General features: G+C 39.6%; 1 protein-coding gene across 1 annotated transcript in view; it reads left to right on the top strand.

Annotated features, from left to right (window-relative positions):
• LOC126416111 (ubiquitin carboxyl-terminal hydrolase 30) overlaps window positions 1-22,427 on the top strand; it is a 116,379-nt gene that overhangs the window by 48,075 nt on the left and 45,877 nt on the right. The window contains exon 4 of the mRNA XM_050083626.1: window positions 13,653-14,252. Coding sequence (XP_049939583.1) covers window positions 13,653-14,252 — 600 coding nt within the window. The remainder of the gene's footprint in view (window positions 1-13,652; window positions 14,253-22,427) is intronic.

The raw sequence follows: 22,427 nt of genomic DNA, 5'->3' as shown, positions 1-22,427 counted from the left end.
ATAAGTTGATTTTTGAATTCATGCATAGTGTACGTGATGTCTCTGTCAGGAGAATCCTCGTCACATCTAGAAATAAACTTTCCACAGACAAAAGGGGATGGGGCTATACGAGCTGAGCAGAGTAAAGCTGAACAGATGAATGCCAATCGCTGTCTGATTATGTCGTTGATTGGGTTTACGAATGATCAGTGTTGTTATAACTACTAGCGAAATCCATAGGTTCAGACTACCACAATGGAAATAAACAACAGACAAGAATAACAGGTGAGAAAGATTACGTATTATCTTATGCTGTATCCAAGAAAATGAAATTTTGACAGAAATTTTTTGACCAGATCGCTACACCAGTAGCACAGCCCCCGACTAGCAGCCGCTTAAGTTCTATTCTGGAAGTAACGTGGAAAACGTGTTGTACGAACACACAATAACACCTAACTGGAAAATAATCGCGGAATAACTAAACCTGTGATTCTGGCAGGGTTAGAGAAGTTAATCGGCGAACAAATTTTGACAATGGCAGGAATAGCTACAGAATTGGTGATGACAAGATTGGTTGTTAGAACAAGGAAGGAGAAGAAACGGTAACATAACAAATTATGGAAGAATAAGACAATCCCAAATTTATATAAAAATTTCGTAATACTACTTTTTGATCTCGTGCTTGAGAAACGTGAAATGTGAAACTATTTCCTAACATAAAGCTTTTTGCTTGTAATAGGCTTAATAGGCATTTGATATTGGTTCTTCATGAATTATATTCTGTTGCATTATAAAAATGACTATTTGTGCCAAAACAGTCTCGTTTATTTGGTGTGTGTTACAAAATTGCTGCCATATTAGAAAGGCCTATTTTGTTTTATCTAGCAGACAGTGACCAAATAGACGTAATCAGAAACCACACCGGTCTTGGGTAATATTTGTGTTAACAGCTTTTTCAGTATTAGATAACGACATTTCGATTTTTCATGTAGCAAAACGTTTGACGAACTTTGATGAGGTAATAGATTCCTTCACAGAAAGGAAAGCTCACCATTTAAAGCTGTAGCAAGATTAGAGAGGAAAAAATGCTAGGAGCTAAGGATTGAAGAAATGTGTAATTTCTTGCTTATCTCTTGTCTTTATTGGTTTTATGTAACCTATATTTAATTTTATGTCACACAAAACAGCAAGTTATTAGTTAATAGGCAAGTCATTCCAATTTCTACTGTCCTGAATATAGTTTGATGGTATGCATTACAAAATATACACGTTTCAATTCCACAGAGTGAAATACAGTGACGTGCAGTGGAAGAATGCTATATGAAGAGGCGTGGCACTGCACTTTGGCGTACTTAAGACCAAATAATATGTCTTACATTTCCTCGAACACATGTGTTTTATGTTTCAGACTTTTCAAAAAGATGTGCGCTACAAGATGAACATGTTTTTGAAAATTCGATGTTTTTTAGTATTGACCCGGTTCGCAAATATCGTAGATCTGGGGCTGATGCGCAGAGCAGTCTGGAACCGCGAGACCACTACGGTCGCAGGTTCGAATGTCCTTAGGTTAGTTAGGTTTAACTAGTTCTAAGTTCTAGGGGACTAATGACCTCAGAAGTTGAGTCCCATAGTGCTCAGAGCCATTTGAATGAAATTCTGATGCTCTTGGAGTATCCTCTGATGTCTTCTTTCTTTTATGACATAACGTATGAAGTTTCAATGTTTTACACCTACGTACATACAATCTTCCTACATCATGGTAGCTCTCTTGCAACTGCTGAAACGAACCTATTTCTAACAGTTCGCTGGAAAATATTGTGAATAGTGGTTTGAAAAGCGTTACTTTCAAAGTAAATATCCTTTTACGTAAGTTGAACTGTGTGCAAGAATGTACCATGAATTTATTAAATCGCAGAGTGTTTGACTCTCATTTAAAAATCAATTCTGATGATGATCCATTTAGAAGAATTTCAAACCCTGAAGATCAGACATTTATGTCATTATTAAAAATTTTCCTGGCACATTTATGTGATATATCTTAAGTGAAGCAGGCAAAAAGGAATACAAACGTCTCAAAAATGAGATCGACAGGAAGTGCAAAATGGCTAAGCAGGGATGGCTAGAGGACAGATGTAAGGATTTAGAGGCTTATCTTACTAGGGGTAAGATAGATACAGCCTACAGGAAAATTAAGAGACCTTTGGAGAAAAGAGAACCACTTGTATGAATATCAAGAGCTCTGATGGAAACCCAGTTCTAAGCAAAGAAGGGAAAGCAGAAAGGTGGAAGGAGTGTGTAGAGGGTCTATACAAGGGCGATGTATTTGAGGACAATATTATGGAAATGGAAGAGGATGTAGAGGAAGATGAAATGGGAGATATGATACCGCGTGAAGAGTTTGACAGAGCACTGAAAGACCTGAGTCGAAACAAGGCCCCGGGAGTAGATAACATTCCATTGGAACTACTGACAGCCTTGGGAGAGCCAGTCCTGACAAAACTCTACCATCTGGTGAGCAAGATGTATGAGACAGGCGAAATACCCTCAGACTTCAAGAAGAATATAATAATTCCAATCCCAAAGAAAGCAGGTGTTGACAGATGTGAAAATTACCGAATTATCAGTTTAATAAGTCACGGCTGCAAAATACTAACGCGAATTCTTTACAGACGAATGGAAAAACTAGTAGAAGCCGACCTCAGGGAAGATCAGTTTGGATTCTGTAGAAGTATTGGAACACATGAGGCAATATTGATCCTACAACTTATCTTGGAAGCTAGATTAAGGAAAGGCAAACCTACGTTTCTAGCATTTGTTGACTTAGAGAAAGCTTTTGACAATGTTGACTGGAATACTCTCTTTCAGATTCTGAAGGTGGCAGGGGTAAAATACAGGGAACGAAGGGCTATTTACAATTTGTACAGAAACCAAATGGCAGTTATAAGAGTTAAGGGGCATGAAAGGGAAGCATTGGTTGGGAGGGGAGTGAGACAGGGTTGTAGCCTCTCCCCGATGTTATTCAATCTGTATATTGAGCAAGCAGTGAAAGAAACAAAAGAAAAATTCGGAGTAGGTATTAAAATCCATGGATAAGAAATGAAAACCTTGAGGTTCGCCGATGACATTGTAATTCTGTCAGAGACAGCAAAGGACTTGGAAGAGCAGTTGAGCGGAATGGATAGCGTCTTGAAAGGAGGATATAAGATGAACATCAACAAAAGCAAAACGAGGATAATGGAATGTAGTCGAATTAAGTCGGGAGATGCTGAGGGTATTAGATTAGGAAATGAGACACTTAAAGTAGTAAAGGAGTTTTGCTATTTGGGGAGCAAAATAACTGATGATGGTCGAAGTAGAGAGGATATAAAATGTAGACTGGCAATGGCAAGGAAAGCTTTTCTGAGGAAGAGAAATCTGTTAACATCAAGTATAGATTTAAATGTCAGGAAGTCATTTCTGAAAGTATTTGTATGGAGTGTAGCCATGTATGGAAGTGAAACATGGACGATAAATAGTTTGGAAAGGAAGAGAATAGAAGCTTTCGAAATTTGGTGCTACAGAAGAATGCTGAAGATTAGATGGGTATATCACATAACTAATGAGGAGGTATTGAATAGGATTGGGGAGAAGAGGAGTTTGTGGCACAACCTGACTAGAAGAAGGGATCAATTGGTAGGACATGTTCTGAGGCATCAAGGGATCACCAATTTAGCATTGGAGGGCAGCATGGAGGGTAAAAATCATAGAGGGAGACCAAGAGATGAATACACCAAGCAGATTCAGAAGGATGTAGGTTGCAGTAGGTACTGGGAGATGAAGCAGCTTGTACAGGATAGAGTAGCATGGAGAGCTGCATCAAACCAGTGTCAGGACTGAAGAACACAACAACAACAACAACAACATCTTAAGTGTAACACATGCAAAAAAAGATAAACATTATATGTGAAAGCTTAGCTTCTCTTGCAGCTTATTAACCTTAGAGACCATATTGTATGTGAAAGCTTTGCTTTTCTTGTAGCAACACTATGTATATTAATTTAAACTATTAACTTTCCGTGGTTGTGTGTTCATGCTACTCAACAGTCATGTTGTTGTTGGCTGACTACGTCACATGCCCTATGCTCTGAATATCCGCTGGCGAGATCACGTGACATGAGTTGCGACTGGCTTACAAAAGCGCATCACAATCTCGATTTCAATGATTCGGAAAGTAACATGCTGTGTTTGGTGGAATTCCGATTTATACTTTCGTAATCCCAAAATACACAGCGTACGTGTTGCTGCACGTCAACGATATTTCCAAATTGTGTCTTTTTCCCTGAGTTTCGTTTTCTAAAGTGCCGGGAATTAAAGTGTATTTTTAACCCAGGAATTCAGGAAAAATCTGGGAATTTTTTTTCCTTGTCTCCGTATACACCCCGTTTTAGCTTTGTTAATAGACCTTCAAGATAGTTTACATCTGTCTCCAAGAGTCTTCCAATTCAGTTCCTCCAATATCTCTGTGACACTCTCGCACAGATTAAACAAATCTGTGACCATTCATGCTGCTCTTCTCTGTATATGTGCAATATCCCCTCTGAGTCCTGTCTGGTACGGGTCCCACACACTTGAACACTATTTTAGAACTGGTTGCACAAGTGATTTGTAAGCAGTCTCCTTTGCAGATTGATTGCAATTCCCCAGTATTCTAGCAATAAACTGAAGTCTACCCCTTGCTTTACCCATGAATGAACATGTGTGGTCATTCTATTTCATGTCCCTACAAAGTGTTACATCCAGGTATTTGTATGAGTTGGCCAGTTCCAGCAGTGACTCATTAGTAATACAGCCATAGGATACTACATTTTTTTCATTTAGTGAAGTGCAATATTTTACATTTCTGAACATTTAAAGCAAGTTTCCAATCTCTGCGCCACTTTGAGATCTTGTCAGTGAGTCTGAGCTCAGAATATGTTCTAAGGCTCTACAACAAATTGATGATAAGGATACTGGACGGTAGTTTCATAGATCACTTCTACTACCCTTCTTGTAGACAGGCATGACTTGTGCCCTTTCCCAAGAACTGGACACAGTTTTTTGCATGAGCGATATACAGTAAATTGCAGTTATAAGGCGGCTAACTCAGCCGCAAATTCGATATAGAATCTGACAAGGATTCTATCGATCCCTGTAATATCACTGACCCACTGTCATCAAAGCTGTCAGAAAAACAGCGTATGTGGAAAACTATCTTATTTACAGAGCACCTGACGATGGCAGTTTGCTGAAATTGGCTCATTGTGAATTAGATAAAATATAAACAATTTACATAGCAGTGTATCGGGATTTATTCATAATAATCATGTTATTGAAAGATATATTTTGTGCTGCAGGCCCCAAAGAACAAAAAACCATGTAATGGTCACTGAATCCAGGTTCAATGTGGACATCCTCAAAGATGTCAAGCCTGTTTGTTGCCATTAGATCCAATACATTTCCATCATGAGAGTGGGATTCCTAACTACCTGTTGTAGGCAGTTTTCAGAGAATGCATTTATTAAAGTTTCACAGGATGTCTTATTGCACCCACTGTTGACAATACTGTGGTTTTTCCAATTAAATGTTGGGGAACTTATGTACAAGTGAACTGATATTACATCAGCAGATGAGTCTAGTGGGCGATAGAAGAATCTGTTTGAAAGACTGATTTATCACATGTATCTTCATGTAAAAACTTTGTCCCCCCCCACCCACCCACCCACCCACCCACCCACCCATTTTAGTTAATATAATTATTTTAACATTTTTCTATGTAAACACTTCTTCATTTATGTATCTTCTGTACAAATAATATCTGTGTAAGTCACACATCGTGTACATCTGTGTTTGCAACATTCAGTTGTCACCTGAAGATAGCCTGAGAAGCTGAAAACCAGTTCATGACCAAGTGAATGTAAGTTTGCAGAACATTAGTAAGTTATTTTCCTTTTTAACTTTACTATCATGTTCTGCCAAGCACCGATGGAAAAATCAGTTAATTTAAACATGATTACAATTAGGAACACATTTCATGGAAGTGTGGAACATGGAACATTAAGCCCTAAATAAGAACGACGAAAAAAATAAGAATAATGTTAAACAGGTAACCAGAGATTTAATAAAAATTTTAAAAAACTAAATTATTGATTATAGAACTTTTAAGGAAGACAACAGCTATAAGCCAAGCTGAAGGAAAGAGTACATTATTAAGGCCCATTCAGACAGTGCTCTTTTTTTCCACTGAACGCACTAAAAAGCTACAGTTATAAATAATAAGTGAAAAACTGGCTTCATAATAGTCTGGATCGTGAATCGCAAATGTTGATCCATTGTTCCTTTGGACTGCTTCCCTGCACTTAACCTCTCTACTTTACTTCTGGATCATTCTCATTGGTATGTAGGTCCCTCTCTCTGTCTCTCTCTCTCTCTCTCTCTCTCTCTCTCTCTCTCTCTCTCTCTCTATCTTTTTGTAGTGAATTTTGAGAATGGGAGAATGGTGTCAGTGAAACATTGTACTTTTTCTGTGTATGGTTCTTTTATTTATAGTGAGGTATTGTCTCCCTCTTCCATATATTCAAGAGAACCACCAGCAATAATTATGGGCATGATAAAGCTACCACACTGCAACGAAATAGGGGAAATATTTAATGATTATTTCAACACTGGAAACTCGCTTTTGGAATATCAACAATATAAGGAAAAGATAGATTACTCCTCGCTGTAAAGATGACTTGTTGAGCCACAGGCAGACACAACAGAAATATGGTTACTCATTAGCTTTCTGCCAAAGCCTCATTCTGAAAAAAGGGAAGAGATACCAGGGTAGGGGTGGGGCTTTGGGAGAAGAGCACTGCCAGTCTGTGGGGTAGGTTGGGGGGAGGGGGAGCAGGAAAAGAGAAGAGCAGGGAAGGGCAAAGATAGGCAGATGTGTTGGCAGAGGGTGGCACATGGAGAGGTTGGAACGAGAATAGGGAGTAGGTGATAGGACGGAAGGTTTGGAGAGAGTAGGTTACCATAGGTTGAGGCTGGGATTACATTCAGCTGCGTATTGTGCCACAGGGTGGTCTACATTGCTGTTGGCCACAGTTTGGTGGTGGCTATTCATCCTGGTGGACAGATAGTTGATGAATAGACTTCATGGAACTGTGGCCAGGAGCAAAGTAAACGGCCCTATTGCACAACATGCAGCTGAACATAAAATGCTTGATTTCAGGTGGCTGCTTCAGTAACCAATACATCTGGAGCCTCCCCTCCACCGTCAGCTTTTCTGAACTGCGAAGATGGGAGTTCCTACCCTTAAAACACAGTCTCAGCTCCTGAAATTATCCCATCCTTAGCCTAAGGTAATCCACTATCCCCACAGCCAGCACCCAACAGTTTCCACCCCCACTGCCCTATCATCTTCTCCATGTTCTCATCCCCTCACCCTCTTTAAATGCACCCAGCCATCTTCCCCTTTTCCCACTCCTCTTCTTTTTCGATCTCTTTCCCTCCCCTCTCTGCCCTCCCACCACCACCTCCCTGCCCCACAGTCTGCCGATGCTGAGTCGACTGACAGTCATCCCTGCACACTCTACCAGACAGCGCTCTTCTCTTTCCCTCACTTGTACCATCCTAACCCTTCCCTTTCCCGCCCCCTCGAGATCGCTGCTCCCATTCTACATGACACTTGTTGTCTGGTCCGAACTGCCAGAGATGGTGGTCATGAGTGGGTGAAGGGTGTGTGTGTGTGTGTGTGTGTGTGTGTGTGTGTGTGTGTGTGTGTGTGTGTGTGTGTGTGTGTGTCAGGGGGGGAGAGGGGGGGGGAGAGTGGGGTTGGGTGTGTATCCTTTTTCTGAAGAGGGCTGTGGCAGAAAGCTAGTGTGCAACTGTCTTTTCATTGTGCTTATCTGAACTCAATGTGTCATCTTTACAGTGAATAGCAATCTATTTTTTCCTTATATGGTTAATAATTATTTAATTAACCACTTTAAATAACCACTTTTACCAATAACCACTTGAAAGATAATTGAATTATTGTGGTAAGAAGAAAATGCTGGTAAAGGTAAGTGGCAACTGAGGTTTATCAGCAAAATTTTGAGCAAATGCGTGTACAGGGTGTTACAAAAAGGTACGGCCACACTTTCAGGAAACATTCCTCAGACACAAAGAAAGAAAATATGTTATGTGGACATGTGTCCGGAAACGCTTACTTTCCATGTTAGAGCTCATTTTATTACTTCTCTTCAAATCACATTAATCATGGAATGGAAACACACAGCAACAGAACGTACCAGCGCGACTTCAAACACTTCGTTACAGGAAATGTTCAAAATGTCCTCCGTTAGCGAGGATACATGCATCCACCCTCCGTCGCATGGAATCCCTGATGCGCTGTTGCAGCCCTGGAGAATGGCGTATTGTATCACAGCCGTCCACAATACGAGCACGAAGAGTCTCTATATTTGGTACCGGGGTTGCGTAGACAAGAGCTTTCAAATGCCCCCATAAATGAAAGTCAAGAGGGTTGAGGTCAGGAGAGCGTGGAGGCCATGGAATTGGTCCGCCTCTACCAATCCATTGGTCACCGAATCTGTTGTTGAGAAGCTTCGACTGAAATGTGCAGGAGCTCCATCGTGCATGAACCACATGTTGTGTTGTACTTGTAAAGGCACATGTTCTAGCAGCACAGGTAGAGTATCCCGTATGAAATCATGATAATGTGCTCCATTGAGCGTAGGTCTTCCCCAGTCGCGAGTCATAGGCTGGAATGTTCCGTGCTCCCTAAGACGCCGATCAATTGCTTCGAACATCTTCCTGTCGGGACACCTTCGTTCTGGAAATCTGTCTCAGTACAAACGTACCGCACCACGGCTATTGCCCCGTGCTAATCCATACATAAAATGGGCATCTGCCAACTCCGCATTTGTAAACATTGTACTGACTGCAAAACCACGTTCGTGATGAACACCAACCTGTTGATGCTACATACTGATGTGTTTGATGCTAGTACTGTAGAGCAATGAGTCGCATGTCAACACAAGCACCGAAGTCAACATTACCTTCCTTCAATTGGGCCAACTGGCGGTGAATCAAGGAAGTACAGTACATACTGACGAAACTAAAATGAGCTCTAACATGGAAATTAAGCGTTTTCGGACACATGTCCACATAACATCTTTTTTTTATTTGTGTGTTAGGAATGTTTCCTGAAAGTTTGCCCGTACCTTTTTGTAACACCCTGTATTTGCAAATGAAAGCTGCTGTTGTGACTATTGTCTGCTTTCATCAGATTCTCACCATGTGGAAATGACTGAAAGAATGGAATGCATGCAGAAATTATCTCTGCCATTTAACAAATATCTCTAACATGAATGATAGTTTTAAGTTAGAAGTATGTATTAGGGTCAAGGGGTTCTTTGAAATGACATAAAGATTCTGACAGGATTATCACCATTGGAATTTTCTTTGATATGTTGGCTTCACTAGTTGTGAAGGTGTGCAGTTGCTGGAAAGTACTGCACAGTTTCTAATCAGGTACCCAAAGCATTAGTTGAGGCAGCATTTTCATTACTCTGATTATGTAATGTTCTCTCTTGACTAATATTCAAACACTTTGCTGCGAGCTATGCTGCGTGCAGTGTGGAGTAGCATATAGCGTCACTGGCTGACATGTTGCAAATTGTCAGTTCTTGTCTTTACAAGGGCGATGTACTTGAGTGCAGAATTATGGAAATGGAAGATGACGTAGCTGAAGATCAAATGGGAAATACGGTACTGCGTGAAGAATTTGACATATTACTGAAAGATCTAAGTTGAAACAAGGCCCCGGGAGTAGACAACATTCCATTAGAACTACTGATAGCCTTGGGAGAGTCAGCCATGACAAAACTCTACCATCTGGTGAGCAAGATGTATGAGACAGGCGAAATACCCTCAGACTTCAAGAAAGTATAATAATTCCAGTCCCAAATAAAGCAGGTGTTGAAAGGTGTGAAAATTACCGAACTATCAGTTTAATAAATCACGGCTGCAAAATACTAACATGAATTCCTTACAGACCAATAGAAAAACTGGTAGAAGCTAAACTCGGGGAGGATCAGTTTGGATTCTGTAGAAACGTTGGAACACGTGAGGCAATACTTACCCTATGACTTACCCTAGAATATAGATTAAGGAAAGGCAAACCTACATTCCTGGCATTTGTAGACTTAGAGAAAGATTTAGACGTTGTTGACTGGAATGCTCTCTTTCAAATTCTGAAGGTGGCAGAGGCCAAATACAGGGAGCGAAAGGCTATTTACAATTTGTACAGAAACTAATTGGCTGTTATAAGAGTCGAAGGGCATGAAAGGGAAACAGTGGTTGGGAAAGGAGTGAGACAGGGTTGTAGCCTATCTCCGATGTTATTCAATCTACATATTGAACAAGCAGAAAGGAAACAAAAGAAAAATTTGGAGTAGGAATTAAAATCCGTGGAGAAGAAATAAAAAGAATTGAGGTTCGCTGATGACACTGTAATTCTGTCAGACACAGCAAAGGATCTGAAGAGCAGTTGAATGGAATGGACAGTGTCTTGAAAGGAGGATATAAGATGAACATCAACAAAAGCAAAACGGGGTAATGCAATGTAGTGGAATTAAATCAGATGATGCTGAGGGAATTAGGTTAGGAAATGACACACTTAAAGTGGTAGATGAGTTTTGCTATTTGGGAAGCAAAATAACTGATGATGGTCGAAGCAGAGAGGATGTAAAATGTAGACTGGCAATGGCAAGGAAAGCGTTTCTGAAGAAGAAAAGTTTGTTAACATCGAGTATAGATTTAAGTTTCAGTAAGTCTTTTCTGAAAGTATTTGTATGGAGTGTAGCCATGTATGGAAGTGAAACATGGACAATAAATAGTTTAGACAGAAAGTGAATAGAAGCTTTCAAAATATGGTGCTACAGAAGAATGCTGAAGATCAGATGGGTAGATCACATAACTAATGAGGCGGTACTGAATACAATTGGGGAGAAGAGGAATTTGTGGCACAACTTGACTAGAAGAAGGGATCGGTTGGTGGGACATGTTCTGAGGCATCAAGGGATCACCAATTTAGTATTGGAGGGCAGCATTGAGGGTAAAATTTGTAGAGGGAGAGCAAGAGATGAATACACTAAGCAGATTCAGAAGGATGTAGGTTGCAGTAGGTACTTGGAGATGAAGAAGCTTGCACAAGATAGAGTAGCTAGGAGAGCTGCATCAAACCAGTTTCTGGTGGACTGAAGACCACAACAATTGTGATCTAAGTAGTTTCCTCAGAATGTGCTGTTACTGAATCTACATTAATACTCTGCAAGCCACCTGAGAGTGTGCACAAAGGGTGAGTCACAAAGAACTTCTGAACAAAGGCATGCCCCTTGCAGGAACTGCTGCAAGGAGATGCCACATTTTCCTGGAATACAGTGCAAGACAGACCTTCCCTTTTCGTAACGAGGCACTGCCATCTTCTCCAGTCCTAGCATGCATGACGAGAATTCCAAAACAGAACTTCACACCAATACTAGTGGTTGTGTGATAGATGCAGTTCTAGTGTAGATTCAGAAAGATGATGATGAGGCGATAGCTTACACTCCCAGACTACTTTCAAAGTCCAGGATGAAGTACTCTACAACGAAGAAGAGTGCCTTGCAGCTGTTTGGGCCATCAAGTTGTAGCCATTTTTATGTGGCAAACTGTTCACCATTGTGGTTAACCAACATTCTTTATGCTGGCTGACTAGTCTTGAGGGTCTGTTGGGTCAACTGGCAAGATGAACACTGAGGCTTCAGGAGTGCAATATCACAGTGGTACAAAAAATCAGATGTAAACACGAAAACACCAATTCCTTTCAAGGAACCCTTTGGATCAACAGAGCAGCATGGGTGAAATATCTGTCATCGCTGCTGAACATATGGAATATCCAACACTGCTGAAAACGATAGATGGGTTGAAGGAGGAGGAACTGACCAAAGGAAAATTCCAGTTAATAAATGGAGCATTGTATAAGAGGAACTATAAAGAATTTCTATGGTATTCCAACATCTGGTTGCCTGGGATTCATGAAGACTCTAAAGAAGATCAAGTGCAGGTATCACTGGCCAGGTCTCTACCGATCTGTTGGACATTATGTGCAGGTGTAATGAAATGCCACTGATGGAAATAATTGCCGCTGTTTCCTTGGAGCATCTCATATCAATTCTGCCTGCATCAGCACATTTCCCCCAGTTTTGTATCAACCTCTTGGGGATGTTCCTCATCTCAATAAATGGGAATTGATGGATAATAGTCTGCATTGACTACCTCACCTGCTACACTGACACCAGAGCTGTGCCAAGTGCCAGAGCTTCGTAAATTGCAATGTTCCTTGTAGAAGACATCGTTTTGAAGCACAGAGTGCCCTGTGTGATGATGAAGTCTGTGGAAAAGATTTCTGCTCAAGACTAAGGTAATTCCACATTGTGTTATAACTAACTGGATGCCAACTCCCTACCACTCACAGACAGATGGCCTCTCAGAATGCTTTAATAAAACATTGCCAGATATGCTCTCCTTTTATGTTGACATTGAACAGAGAGATTATACAATACTGCCCGTCATAACATTTGCGTATAACACAATGAAGCAAGACTCAACAGGCTCCACACCATTCTTTCTGCTCCTCAGTTGTGAGGCAGAAAATGACAGTGGTTGTTACCACCTGGGACAACGATGATGGTGTCAGAAACTTATTGAAATGTGGTGATGAAAAATTAGGAAACCTTGAAATTCCTCAACCAGTTTTACTGTAGGTTTCACAAGCATGATACCTGTCATGGCCACTTGTCCATTTCCACCACACTTGAAAATATCAAGCACAAACTCATCAACTGGATCTGTGGCTTTATTGTTAATTTGTACTAGATTCTTTTCTATTTTGTTGCTTAAACATTGTAATTGTGTAATTGTAATTGATTGATTGTGTACCTATTGTTTGTTACCTGTTCTTGTGACTAAAAATGAAACTTCACAGGGAACGTACAGTACTGTAAATTGTATATAGTACATATGAATACACTTTGTTGTAAAGGTATTCTGAAGTGTTTCAGTCTGTTTAATGAATATTGGTGCAATTGTGTGATCCCTTGTTGATATTAATGATGTAAATATAATGAACAATTTGTTTTAAATGATTAATTTTTGCACTAAGTATTGTAATAAGCAAATGGTACTGCATTTCAGAACTCCCACAAACTACTCGCAAACATTGGCTATGATGTCATATGTCATGTCTGTTATGGCAGTCAAAATTGGGGAGGAAGGGGAGGTTAGAGCACACACCACAAACACTTCTACAGCACGAAAAAATCATTGTGGATGTTACTGATACATTTTAGAACCACACTGTTTTTATGGACAGTAAATGAACAATGCCCCCACACAGTTAAAAGTTCTCTCTTTCTGAGCCATTATGTAAATGTGCTTTAGTGGGGAAATGAGAAGAGTTCCTAAATCATTTAATACTTTTGCAAAATGTTGTGCAAGGCTCATTAGAAGTTTTCTGATACATTTTAAAAACTTGCTCTGTTCTTGAAAAACTTTGAAAACTTTGCAAGTGTTTTTATAATGTCATATGTTCAATCTAACATCTTTATGTTCCTATTTTTGTCTTTCAGAAAGTGTCTACACTTGCCGATCTGCTTGATTTTGAAGCAGAACAAGAGGAAACCAATCAAAGTGTATCTAGCTTGCCAGAAAGTGAAGGGAGTGGCGATTTTGAGTTGACTTCAGACAGCGATAAAGAAAATGTTGCCACTGTAAACAGTTATTTGGATGCATCTTCAGGGCAAGGACTTGTTTGTCTGACAGAGAGTACTGACTTGACTGTTGAGAACAAGTCTCAGAGTAATCACATAGTTCAAGGTGGGAATGATTGCTCAAGTATTGCTGGTTCTACGACGGTGAAACTAAATGACTTTGATAAAAAATGTGTCCTGAACAATGAAGTTAACCATGCACAGGGTGATATGCCTAGTGTTGGCAGTAAAGAACATCTACATCACCATCCACATTGTATGGACAAGAGAAGTCCCAGTGACTGGAAGAATAAAGACAGTCAAAGTAGGCAGTCATTGTCAGCCAGTGGCATTGTCAGGTGTATACAGTCAGGCTTAAAAAATGCCCACCTACCTGGTGTAAAAGGATCTGTGTGGGCAGTACCACCTTGTGAAGGTCTGCTAGCTGGCAAGACTACATGCACAAGATGCAAATACAAGGTAAATATGTCACTGAAGCAGTTCCTCTGTTTCTGTTAATTTTTTATGGTATTGTGTAGTAACAGATGCTGCAGACAGTAATTAACACAGACTGTGTACACTATCTTAGCAAAACATAGTGTCATTGTGTAAAAAAAATCTGTTATACGTTTCAGCTGCAGGACACTCAAGTAGCGAACAATACTGGTTTCAACTTATTACCAGGTAGTCATCAGATGATGTGTTTAAAAGGTAATAAAAAGTGGAATAGTAAAGTGCTACGAAACTGATGAAATTAATTTGATTTGTAATTTAGTTTCCCTTGTATTTTGGGAGAGCCAGCCATGACAGAACTGTTCCAATTGGTGTGCACGATATGTGAGACAGGTGGAATATCCTTGGGCTTCAAGAAGAATGTAATACTTCCATTTAAAAAAGAAATAGGTGCTGACAGTTATGAACAGTACCAAACTAGCAGTATAATAAGTCATGGTTGCAAAATACCAACACAAAATCTGTGGAGAAGAATGGAAAAACTGGTAGAAGCTGTCCTCAGGGAACATCCGTTTGGAGTCCAGAGAAATGTAGGAACATGCGAGGCAATACGGACTGTATGACTTATCTTAGTAGGTAGGTTAAGGAAAGGCAAACCTGCATTTATAGCATTTGTAGACTTAGAGAAAGCTTTTGACTGTTGACTGGAATACTGTCTTTGAAATTCTGAAGGCAGCAGGGGTAAAATACAGGAAGCGAAAGGCTATTTACAACTTGTAAATAAAAAAGATAGTGGTTAGAAGATTCTCAAGGGCATGAAAGGGAAGGGAAGCAGTGCTTGAGAAGGAAATGAGGCAAGGTTGTAGCCTGTCGCCATTGTTATTCGATCTGTACATTGAACAACCACTAAAGGAAGCAAAAGAAATATTTGGAGAAGGAATTAAAGTTCAGGGAGGAGAAATAAAAACTTTGAGGTTTGCTCATGACATTGTAATTCTGTCAGAGACAGCAGAGGACTTTGAAGAGCAGGTGAATGGAATAGACAGTGTCATCATATACATCAACAAAAACAGAAAAAGAGGATAATGGAAAGTAGTTGGATTAAATCAGGTAATGCTGAGCGAATTAGATTTAAAAAAAATGAGACGCTTAAAAAAGTAGATGTGTTTTGCTATTCGGGCAACAAAATAATTGATGATGGCCAAAGTAGAGAGGGTATGAAATGTAGACTGGCACTGACAAGAAAAGTGTTTCTGAAGAAAAGAAGTTTGTTAACATCAAATACAGCTTTGTGCAGCAGGAAATCTGTTTTGAAAGTATTTGTATAGTGTGCAGGTGTGTATGAAAGTAAAACATACACCATAAACAGTTTAGATAGGAAGAGAATGGAAGCTTTTGAAATGTGGTGCTACAGAATCATGCTGAAGATTTGGTGGGTAGCTCATGTAACTAATGAGGAGGTACTGAATAGAACTGGTGAGGAAAGAAATTTGTGTCACAACCTGACTATAAGAAGGGATTGGTTGATAGCACACATTCTGAGACACCAAGGGATCACCAATTTAGGGTTGATGGGATAAGGGGGAGGTGAAATTGTAGAGGGAGACCAAGAGATGAATATAGAAAGCAAACTGAGAAAGATTTAAGTTGAAATAGTTATTTGGAGGCGAAGAGGATTTCACAGCATAGAATAGCATGGAGAGCTATGTCAAACAATGCTTTAGACTGAAGACCACAACAGCAACAGTATTTTAAAATCCCTCTTTTTAAACAGGTTATCTGCTGGTGATTTAATAAGTTGTAACTATTAATGATAGCATTCAAGTGACCTGAGATAGAAACTGAAAACACACACACACACACACACACACACACACACACACACACACACACACACGCACGCACGCACACGCACAATTACGACGCCATGAAGATAGTAAGTAACAACAAAATTTTACTTAATGTGCATGTACAGTGTAACAAAAATAATACATATTTCCATTTGGGGGCACAGAGGGTGAAAATTTAGTGCATAGAGCTGCCACCTCTGTGAACAACAGCAACTCGACCTAACTGGGCATCGATTTAAACTGAGCTTGGTTAACAGGTACAGGTACATTTTTCCATGCTGCCTTAACTCAACACCAGAGTTCATCAAAAGTAAGGCTGTTGATCAGTGATGTCCCAGTTTCTCAGCTAGCCATGACCAGATGAGAGGTGAGAGACTGGGAGAACTTGCTGCCCAGACCTTTGTATGAGGTATATCAGGGCAGCACTGGCCACTTGCAGTTTTCCACCATCCTGCTGAAAAATATCATAAAGACCTCAAAGATAAGGCACAGCCACCGGCTTTAACACATCAGATATGTAGTAATTGGTAAACAAATTATTGACTATGCGAAACAGAGGTGATCATGCTGTGTATGCAGTGGCACTCCATACTACCTAGCCGGGTGCTGGACCATTGACAATGAAAAATGCGATCAGATAATGGTCCGTCTCCTTGGAGCCTCCACACATGGATATTTCCATTGTGATGCTGTACACATAATCGAGAATCGTGTGGAAAGTTAATGAGGTGCTACTCTATGTCCAAAGTTGTTGTCGGGTGCAGCACTACTCTGATGCTGCATCAAGGGAATCCAAAACAGTGGTTGCCATGCTGACAGTCTTTGGTGTTCCAGACATTGTGCACTGTCTGTATTGATACTTGTCTCACTGCTAACAATTACATTTCCTGTCTCGAGGTATGTGACGTGTCTGGAGGGAGACATCAGTCTTGTGGGGTCGTTGATATCCTGTTGGCATTGTGTACAGCCCTCATGAAGCCTTTGCTTCCACATTTGCATTACAAACATGGCATTCTGACCAGTTGAAGCAGCAGTATCACAGAACAATGAACTGCAGTCTCGAGAGGCTGTGATTCTGCCATTGTTGAATTCCGGCATTTTACTCTTAAAGGTTTCTTCATCTTACACAAGGCATAACATGAGCTTACAAACAAACAACATTCAGCTGTGACTTCTGAATGAGAAATCTGCTGTATTATATTTTCTTATGTACAGAATGTAGACAGCATTACTTCCATGTAATTTCTGTGGTTGCATTGAAATGCTTAGCATTTGCACATATCGTGTGCAGTACATTTCATGCTAATTTAACATTTGATGCATGCCATCTTCATGGTGCTGCTGTTTTAATGGTCAGTTGTGTGTAGTCTTTTTATGAAATTTTGATTTAAGGGTCATGTTAATATGTTGTTAGGTATCAAATTTGCTTTGGGTGTCACTTTTATTTTGGAGGGAATTAAGATACTCAATGACCTCCGGTAGTTTCATTCATACATCTATCTCCTATTAGAACATACTTAAAAATGATCCAGGAAACTAGCTTCAAATATATGAATGAAAATAAAATAGGCTAGTTAACTTTTGAGACTCGTGTTAGGACTTTGTCAGCTTTGAAACTGTTTGAAAAGAGCTTGGCTGTTTTCGTGTAGAATCTGCACAAAGAGGTATATTTAATTCTTTTTATTTTTTAATAATAGAAAGTTATCACCAATATTTCTATAAAAAGGAATTGTACATTCAACTTAACATTTCTATTGTATAGATAGGGAAGTTAAAATTGATAATGAAATTAATTTGTGTAGTTATTTTGACAGTTTTAGATACAGTAACCACTTCGTCAAATGATAGGTACGTTTTTCTGTATAACTTCACAGTAGTTGTTGACTTCTGTATGTTACTGTTTTTTCACCATTCACAAATACCTTGTGATACTACTTTGCAGCCAGAAGACCATCGGATCTGGTTTGATAAGACTCAGGTCCTAGGTAGCATGGACAGGTATTACAATAAGCTATACATAGAGGCGTGAAGAGATTGTCAAACATGCCAGTAGTTTTAATTGGAAGGAAAAGGATCTGGAACTAAATGTTATCTGGATTCTGGTGTTGAAGATGGTGTACCAATCTTCCACTGAGTGATGAGAGCACTACGGATGAAAGCAATAAACATCATTTGAAAATGTGATGTAAGCGTTCTGTGTGCTAGAACCTGGAAACAAAATTTTACTGCAGCCAGTAGCATCCTGGCATGACCAACAACCTGCCCTCCCAGCTTTACTTCTGCCACTGCCACCCTCCCATCTTCCAAACTTTGAGTTTCTGTGGCAAATTTTGAATCGCACATACTCTGCTGCAAAGTAGAAATTCATTCCAGAGTATCACATTTATCTGTATCCCCAATACCAATGATAAGCACTCTGTAACAATCTAATTCCATTCTGAAAGATTCTGAGATTATGTCACTGAACTGGCCAATATAAGGGCAGTACATTGACTCCAACTGGTTTCTTGCAAAGACTACAGAAGTCTTCACAAAGGCAAAATAAAACAATTGTTTGAAACCACATAGATCAGGAGACATACAAAAATGTGTTTGGTGAGCAAATGCATTGAGAAAGGAAAGGAGAATGATGAGCTCTTATTTCCTGTTGCACTGATAGTAATCAGAACAGCAACAGATTTGAAATGAAGCACAGTGACACTGTTGTAACAACAGGAGAAGAATTGTGCATCATAGATTTTGTTAGACTGGCACAACAAAGCTATGTACGTCAGGAAAAATCTGGCTGAGGAAGAAGCAAGAGACATGTTTGAGCAGCTTGTAGAAAGAAGCCGTTCATTGTCATATAGGTCACTATTATCTACATCTACATCTACATTTATATCTGCAAGCCACCCAACGGTGTGTGGCGGCGGGCACTTAACATACCACTGTCATTACCTCCCTTTCCTGTTCCAGTCGCGTATGGTTTGCGGGAAGAATGATTGCTGGAAAGCCTCCGTGCGCACTCGAATCTCTCTAATTTTACATTCGTTATCTCCTCTGGAGGTATAAGTGGGGGGAAGCAATATATTTAGTACCTCATACAGAAACGCACCCTCTCGAAACCTGGACAGCAAGCTACACCGCGATGCAGAGCGCCTCTCTTGCAGACTCTGCCACTTGAGTTTGCCAAACATCTCCGTAATGCTATCACACTTACCAAGTAACCCTGTGACAAAACGCGCCGCTCATCTTTGGATCTTCTCTATCTCCTCTGTCAACCCAACCTGGTACGGATCCCACACTGATGAGCAATACTCAACTATAGGTCGAACGAGTGTTTTGTAAGCCACCTCCTTCATTGATGGACTACATTTTCTAAGGACTCTCCCAATGAATCTCAACGTGGCACCCGCCTTACCAATAATTAATTTTATATGATCATTCCACTTCAAATCATTCCGTACGCATACTCCCAGATATTTTACAGAAGTAACTGCTACCAGTGTTTGTTGTGCTATCATATAATCGTGCAATAAAGGATCCTTCTTTCTATGTATTTGCAATACGTTACATTAATTATGAGAGAAAGAAATATTATAATTTATGGATATTACTCATGTCAGTTCAAAAGATGATATTTTAAAAAGCAAGGAAGTCTGCACTATGTGAAGAGCCAGAAGATATTCATCTCAGCTACTCTTCTATTAATTGACAGAAAATATTTATGAAAATTTCAAATGTTTCTTAGTTATGCACAATTTTGCCGAGGAATTTCTGATGGAAATTTCATTAATATTGTGTAACAGTTAAATTTCGAATCAATCTTTAAGTGGTGGACAAATTAATATTTGCATTGCATACTGGAATGCTGTATTTCAAATTCTCAGTCAAGGTTTTGCTAAGAAAATACAAGTGGTTATCATGAATAAGAGGATAATGTAACTTTCCAGAAGTGGTTTGAAACATCCTGTGTGATGAATCTCACAAAGCTATGAAATGTATTTATGTGTAATGACCCGCACAATTATGTTGCTAACTTTGACAATGAGAAGGGCTGCAATTATTCAGTGGCTGAAAAGATGAAGTGTGATTTGTGGAGATTTGAAGAAGGGTGCATTGTATAAGCAACGATTTCCAGTATATGTCATCGGTGAAACTGCAAAAAGATACAGGCATGAAACTGGGCAGCTTTAGTCACACCATTGTTATTTTAGTGGTGTTGAATGTGTGTGGTTATAAATCAAACAATTAACTGCCATATAAACACAAAGTTTATGCCCTGTGAAGCTGAGAAGCTCCTCATGGAAGCTGAGTGTCAAATTGCTAGTGAAAAATGAAGGTAAATAGTGAATCATGAAATATGTGTCATTGTGGAGGGAGGCAGCCAAGAATGAAATTGTTGTGGAAAAAGTGTGAAAAGCGTCAATTACACATCCAGTCGCGGGGTGGGGGGTGTAGCAATGGTAGGGATTCACTATCAAATTTTAGAGGAGAAGCAGCTACTGACAAAACACAGTTGACAGAATTCAGAATGGGTGTTGCACTTGTGTGTGTGTGTGTGTGTGTGTGTGTGTGTGTGTGTGTGTGTGTGTGTGTCATCTATTTTTGACAAAGGCCTTGTTGGCCAAAAGCTTATTTTGTAACAGTCTTTTTGTTGTGCCTTTCTGCAACTTAGCACCTCTGCTATATGGTTAGTAGCAACTATCCTTTTCATAATATTGTTGGCAGTATTTTTGGTGGATTGTAACTAATAATATCTCTCCCCGATGCTATTTAATCTGTATTTTGAGCAAGCAGTAAAGGAAACAAAAGAAAAGTTCGGAGTAGGTATTAAAATCCATGGAGAAGAAATAAAAACTTTGAGGTTCACCGATGACATTGTAATTCTGTCAGAGACAGCAAAGGACTTGGAAGAGCAGTTGAACGGAATGGACAGTGTCTTGAAAGGGGGGTATAAGATGAACATCAACAAAAGCAAAACAAGGATAATGGAATGTAGTCAAATTAAGTCAAGTGATGCTGAGGGAATTAGATTAGGAAATGGGACACTTAAAGTAGTAAAAGAGTTTTGCTATTTGGGGAGCAAAATAAGTGATGATGGTCGAAGTAGAGAGGATATAAAATGTAGACTGGCAATGGCAAGGAAAGTGTTTCTGAAGAAGAGAAATTTGTTAACATCGAGTATAGGTTTAAGTGTCAGGAAGTTGTTTCTTTAAGTATTTGTATGGAGTGTAGCCATGTATGGAAGTGAAATGTGGATGATTAATAGTTTAGACAAGAAGAGAATAGAAGCTTTCGAAATGTGGTGCTACAGAAGAATGCTGAAGATTAGATGGGTAGATCACATAACTAATGAAGAGGTACTGAATAGAATTGGGGAGAAGAGGAGTTTGGGGCACAACTTGACCAGAAGAAGGGATCGGTTGGTAGGACATGGTCTGAGGCATCAAGGGATCACCAATTTAGTAGTGGAGGGCAGCGTGGAGGGTAAAAATCGTAGAAGGAGACCAAGGGATGAATACACTAAGCAGATTCAGAAGGATGTAGGCTTCAGTAGGTACTGGGAGATGAAGAAGCTTGCACAGGATAGAGAAGCATGGAGAGCTGCATCAAACCAGTCTCAGGACTGAAGACCACAACAACAACAATATGCTGACGGAATCTTCCACCATTACTTTATAGAAAACTTTACTATGTAACAATGAAAACACTAACGGTGAGTGTTCTGTATCAATATTTTGCATTTTTATCTTTAAATATAATATAACAAATAATTTTAAGAGACTTCAGCATATTAGAAAATGAATAGTTCTTTGCAGATTTTTGTAGATTTACTTATGAGAACTAGTAATTGTAAATTTAGTGACACATTTACATATCACCTCAATGCTATCCCATTTCTTGTTTTGATTTTGTCACTGGAGAACACAATCAATGCTGTACACCACAACCACCAATTTCTCCGTTTCGTGAATGAATTCGCATACCTGTGATCTGTCTTTGGACTATATGGTAATTGTGCTTGACCCTTTTTTATGGGTGGATTGAATTACACATGGATTTACTTTGAGGTATTCAGCTGTGTTAAAAAATTACTGTGCCTGCCACTTACTACACTATTGTCAAATATGTTAGTGATTTGTTTCCAGGAAGGAAAGAAGGGAGGGAAGATGATGTGGCAGCATGCATAATTTTGTATTGAAAACAGTCCTTTAGTTTGTACTGTAGTTGTTACTTAGTGTTACAGTTATAGTAAAGAGCATGCATTGGTACTTGATTTCAGTGAAGCGATTAATTTCATTGTCACTGCATGTCTTATGGTTCAAGTAGCATGTTGTCAATACCATATTTCTCAGTGTTTCTAAGG

This window comes from Schistocerca serialis, chromosome 1 (genome assembly GCF_023864345.2).
Source record: "Schistocerca serialis cubense isolate TAMUIC-IGC-003099 chromosome 1, iqSchSeri2.2, whole genome shotgun sequence".
Taxonomy (NCBI): domain Eukaryota; kingdom Metazoa; phylum Arthropoda; class Insecta; order Orthoptera; family Acrididae; genus Schistocerca; species Schistocerca serialis.
The sequence above is the reverse complement of the archived record's forward strand: the minus strand, read 5'-3'. Positions and strand labels throughout refer to the sequence as shown.